Source organism: Lepisosteus oculatus, chromosome 14 (assembly GCF_040954835.1).
Source record: "Lepisosteus oculatus isolate fLepOcu1 chromosome 14, fLepOcu1.hap2, whole genome shotgun sequence".
Lineage (NCBI taxonomy): Eukaryota > Metazoa > Chordata > Actinopteri > Semionotiformes > Lepisosteidae > Lepisosteus > Lepisosteus oculatus.
In genome coordinates this window covers 39,167,278-39,172,885 of record NC_090709.1, presented here as the reverse complement: position 1 = coordinate 39,172,885, position 5,608 = coordinate 39,167,278, and the positions used below count along the sequence as shown (strand labels likewise).

The following is a 5,608-nucleotide window of genomic DNA, read 5'->3' as shown; positions in this document are numbered from 1 at the left end:
TTTCAGTGGGCTGGGGGCTAGGGCTCTCCGGGGGCCAGTCTGGACGCTTGTCGGTGTGGAGTCTGCACGTCCTGCCCCCCCCCCCCATCGGGGTCCCCCTGCTCGCCGGGCCGTGGGCAGAGACGCGCCGGGCTGTGTGTGTGTGTGTGTGTGTAGGACTGTAGCAGTGTGTCGTGTGTCGTTCTGCTCCCTGTGGAGCTCATTATGTGTGTGTGTTTGTCCTTCAGTGTGAGAAATCCCTGTTCACCCCTCTCTCTCCTCTCTCTCTCTCCTCTCTCTCTCCCTCCTCTCTCCCCTCTCTCTCTCTCCCCCTCCTCTCTCCTCTCTCTCTCCTCTCTCTCTCCCTCCTCTCTCCCCTCTCTCTCCCCCTCCCCTCTCTCCCCTCTCTCTCCCCTCTCTCCCCTCTCTCCCCTCTCTCCCCTCTCTCCCCCTCCTCTCCCCCTCCTCTCTCTCTCTCCTCTCTCCCCTCTCTCCCCCTCCTCTCCCCCTCCTCTCTCTCTCCCCTCTCTCTCCTCTCTCTCTCCCTCCTCTCTCCTCTCTCTCTCCTCTCTCTCTCCCTCCCCTCTCTCCCCTCTCTCCCCTCTCTCCCCTCCCCCCTCTCTCTCCCCTCTCTCCCCTCTCTCTCTCTCCTGTCTCTCTCCTCCCCTCCTCCTCTGTAATCTGGGGGTGTCCCTGACCCGATCTCTGTGATAGATGGGGGTGTCCCAGTGCGAACACCCCGAGGGTCGATAAATAAATAAATAAACAGACAGACAGACAGACCCGTCTCCGCGTGGTTCCTGCTGCTCAAACCCAGTTCACACGGCCCGCCCGGACCTCCCAGTCCCTGCTGGAGAGAGAGGGGGACGACGACAGCGTTTCGGCTGGTGTGTGTCAATTCAATTCAATTCAGTTCAAGGTGCTTTATTAGCATGACCGATGGGTACAATCAGTGTTGCCACAGCAAATAAAAATAATAAAATTAACATAGAACAAAACAAAAAATAGAAGTAAAATAAAATCTACAGACATGTTACAGACATTTACAACAAAGACATATTATAAAATATTGACATATACTGTAGGCGGCTGGAGCATTATTGGGAGACGGACTCACTGTTCCTCAGGCTGGGACAGGAGATCACACACTGGGCTGCCAGATCAACTGAGTTCCCTCCTCCCTCTCCCAGTAGGATGGGGACCCGTTGTGACTCTGGCAGGTGTGGGAACTCTGGGATTAGATTTCTGGTGTGTGTCACCATCGGAGAAGAGTGCTCTTCTCCTGCCTGTCTCTCTGCTCTCTGATTACATGTTATTTATGTTGTGTTATCACATGTTATTGCTATTGTGTTACTGTCTGTTGTCTCATCTTCTGTCCTATTTATATACTGCACCTGAGGGACTCATGAGAAACACTTTTCACTGTGCTGTGCACCTGTGTAAGTTTAATGACAATAAAGTTGAATTGAATTTATCAGGTCCTGCTCTGGACACTGACCGCAGGCTTTTAAACACTGATCACAGGCTCTCTCTGAACACTGGACACTGACCACAGGCTTTCACTAGGGCATTAGACAGGGGTTTATTAATGAACACTGACCGCAGGCTCTCTCTCTGAACACTGGAGACTGATCACAGGCTTTCACTAGGGCATTAGACAGGGGTTTATTAATGAATGACCACAGGCTCTCTCTCTCTGAACACTGGACACTGACCGCAGGCTTTCACTAGGGCATGAGAAAGGGGTTTATTAATGAACACTGACCACAGGCTTTTACAAAAAGGAATCTGGAGTGTCTGTCTCTCTGAACACTGGACACTGGTCACAGGCTTTTATAAAGGAATCTGGGGTGTCTGTCTCTGGACACTGGACACTGGTCACAGGCTTTTATAAAGGAATCTGGGGTGTCTGTCTCTGGACACTGGACACTGACTGCAGGCTTTTATAAGGGAATCTGGGGCGTCTGTCTCTGGATACTGGACACTGACTGCAGGCTTTTATAAGGGAATCTGGGGTGTCTGTCTCTCTGAACACTGGACACTGATCACAGACTTTTACAAAAATTAATCTGGAGTGTCTGTCTCTGAACACTGGACACTGATCACAGACTTTTACAAAAAGGAATCTGGGGTGTCTGTCTCTCTGAACACTGGACACTGATCGCAGGCTTTTATAAGGGAATCTGGGGTGTCTGTCTCTCTGAACACTGGACACTGGTCACAGGCTTTTATGAGGGAATCTGGGGTGTCTGTCTCTGGACACTGGACACTGACTGCAGGCTTTTATAAGGGAATCTGGGGCGTCTGTCTGGATACTGGACACTGACTGCAGGCTTTTATAAGGGAATCTGGGGCGTCTGTCTGGATACTGGACACTGACTGCAGGCTTTTATAAGGGAATCTGGGGTGTCTGTCTCTGGACACTGGACACTGACTGCAGGCTTTTATAAGGGAATCTGGGGTGTCTGTCTCTGGACACTGGACACTGACTGCAGGCTTTTATAAGGGAATCTGGGGTGTCTGTCTCTGGACACTGGACACTGACTGCAGGCTTTTATAAGGGAATCTGGGGTGTATGTCTCTGAACACTGGACACTGGAACATGAAGTCCATGCGGTCACTCTCCCTCGGTGTTTTTCTGACCTTGGACAGTGGGGGACGGGCGAGAGTTGTTTTCACAGCCTTGAGGAAGAGATGGATGGGGATGATGTGGACAGCAGGAGAGCAGAGGCAGTATAAAACCACAGACAGGCCGTCCAGGAGCACAGAGAGAGACAGGCTGCAGCAGAGACAGGCAGACAGGAAGGAGACACACAGGGAAAAACACACAGACTCACACAGCGAGACACACACAGTGAGACACACAGCGAGACACACACAGTGAGACATACACAGACTCACACAGCGAGACACACACAGTGAGACACAGCGAGACACACACAGTGAGACACACACAGACTCACACAAGCACACACAGACTCACACAGCGAGACAAACACAGACACACAAAGTGTGTGAGACACACACAGACACGCAGAGAGTCAGACAGGCAGTCGAACACAGACAGCTGGGAAAAACCGCCAGTTCTCCTAAAAGAGGGAGGGACAGACAGCTCAGTTCTAGGGCCGCCTGCAGAGATGTTGGGGTGTCCACTCCTGCCGTCCGCCTGGGCTGCACTGGTGCTGCTCGTCCTGCTGGGGGCACTGTTTTCTCTTTCAGAGCTCGCAAGGAAAAGAGCTACCTCCTCCACAGCTACTCAGACCTCCCCTGGGAAAGGTAAGGGTTAAAAATTAAAACCATCTCTCTCCCAGTGCAGTGTTCATGTACTGGAGTGTCCAGTCAGTGTGTGTGTATGAAACCCCCTCTCTCTCAGTGCAGTGTTCATGTACTGGAGTGTCCAGTCAGTGTGTGTGTGTGAACCCCTCTCTCTCTCAGTGCAGTGTTCATGTACTGGAGTGTCCAGTCAGTGTGTCTGTATGAACCCCTCTCTCTCTCAGTGCAGTGTTCATGTACTGGAGTGTCCAGTCAGTGTGTCTGTATGAACCCCTCTCTCTCTCAGTGCAGTGTTCATGTACTGGAGTGTCCAGTCAGTGTGTCTGTGTGAACCCCTCTCTCTCTCTCAGTGCAGTGTTCATGTCCTGGAGTGTCCAGTCAGTGTGTGTGTGTGAACCCCTCTCTCTCTCAGTGCAGTGTTCATGTACTGGAGTGTCCAGTCAGTGTGTGTGTGTATGAACCCCTCTCTCTCTCAGTGCAGTGTTCATGTACTGGAGTGTCCAGTCAGTGTGTGTGTATGAACCCCTCTCTCTCTCAGTGCAGTGTTCATGTACTGGAGTGTCCAGTCAGTGTGTGTGTATGAACCCCTCTCTCTCTCAGTGCAGTGTTCATGTACTGGAGTGTCCAGTCAGTGTGTGTGTGAACCCCTCTCTCTCTCAGTGCAGTGTTCATGTCCTGGAGTGTATTAACCCCCCTCTCTCTCTCTCTCAGGCTGGGCTCTGGGCAGACAGCTCTGGTCCAGTCTCTCTCAGGTCTGGTCCTCGTCTCCCTCTCCCTCGTGCTCTCTGCCCGGTCCGCCCTCCCTCCCGATCTTCGGGAACATTCTCGACCTCGCCCGGGAGCACCTGCCCGAACACCTGACTTCCCTGGCGCGTCGCTACGGCAACATCTACCGGCTGCGCTGTGGGAGCACAGGTGAGGCGGGCAGGGCTCACCCCAGCTGCAGTACCTCCGGGTGCCTGCAGGGCCCGGGGGGGCGCTGTTTCTCCCTAAGGGCGACACTGACCAGGGTTCAGCTGAAGCCTAACTGCTGGTCACCCTGAGGCGCACGAGGAATTCGAGCAGGAATCACGGATTGTGTCTGCAGATCTGTCGCAGGTCAGGGAGGTGATTTGTGGCCGCCTTCTGCTAATTGCTTAATATTATTTAATAATAATAATAATAATATTCATAATAATATTATTAATATTATTATAATTGCTGTTCAGTTCAAGGGGCTTTACTGGCACGACCGATGGGGACAATCCGTGTTGCCACAGCAAATAAGAATAAAATTAACCTGGAAAATAAAAAGAAAATAAAATCTCCAACTAAGACGGATCATAACGTATGTACATCTGCTGTAAACACTGACGCTCGGCTCAGTCCAGTCCAGTTCAAGGCGCTTTACTGGCGTGAAGTCAGTACAGTCAGTGTTGCCACAGCAAAACACATACAGTCAACATGGAACACAGAGCTGCAGACGTTTACAGTACAGACACGGTCCTCCGGTCTCTCCATCTAGACAGGAGCAGGACTGGGAGACAGGCTCACTGGGGCTCTGGCTGGGACAGGAGATCACACACTGGGCCGCCAGTTCAGCGGAGTTCCCTCCTCCCTCTCCCAGTGGGATCGGGACCCGCTGGGATTCTGGCAGGGGTGGGAACTCTGGGGCTCTTCCCTCTCTCTGAAGTCCGGATGGCAGCGGCCACTGTGTTGAGTGTCCAGTGAGCGCCGCTCTCTCTGTGCTGCAGATATGGTGGTGCTGAACAGCACTGAGCTGATTCGCGAGGCGCTGGTGAAGAAGTGGTCAGACTTCGCGGGCAGACCCCAGTCCTACACTGGTATGAGAATACCCACACTGTCCAGTCAGGGTGTGTGTGTGAACCCCTCTCTCTCTCAGTGCAGTGTTCATGTACTGGAGTGTCCAGTCAGGGTGTCTGTATGAACCCCTCTCTCTCTCAGTGCAGTGTTCATGTACTGGAGTGTCCAGTCAGTGTGTGTGTATGAACCCCTCTCTCTCTCAGTGCAGTGTTCATGTCCTGGAGTGTCCAGTCAGTGTGTGTGTATGAACCCCTCTCTCTCTCAGTGCAGTGTTCATGTACTGGAGTGTCCAGTCAGTGTGTGTGTATGAACCCCTCTCTCTCTCAGTGCAGTGTTCATGTACTGGAGTGTCCAGTCAGTGTGTCTGTATGAACCCCTCTCTCTCTCAGTGCAGTGTTCATGTCCTGGAGTGTCCAGTCAGTGTGTCTGTGTGAACCCCTCTCTCTCTCAGTGCAGTGTTCATGTACTGGAGTGTCCAGTCAGTGTGTCTGTGTGAACCCCTCTCTCTCTCAGTGCAGTGTTCATGTACTGGAGTGTCCAGTCAGGGTGTCTG

The 5,608-nt window shown here is 52.4% G+C and overlaps 1 protein-coding gene across 1 annotated transcript in view; it reads left to right on the top strand.

The window, feature by feature from the left end:
- Positions 1-2,751: 2,751 nt before the first annotated feature.
- The window catches only part of cyp21a2 (cytochrome P450, family 21, subfamily A, polypeptide 2), a 10,036-nt gene continuing 7,179 nt past the window's right edge, over positions 2,752-5,608 (top strand). The window contains exons 1-3 of the mRNA XM_069198702.1: positions 2,752-3,255; positions 3,964-4,167; positions 4,986-5,075. Coding sequence (XP_069054803.1) covers positions 3,117-3,255; positions 3,964-4,167; positions 4,986-5,075 — 433 coding nt within the window. The 5' untranslated portion in view covers positions 2,752-3,116. The remainder of the gene's footprint in view (positions 3,256-3,963; positions 4,168-4,985; positions 5,076-5,608) is intronic.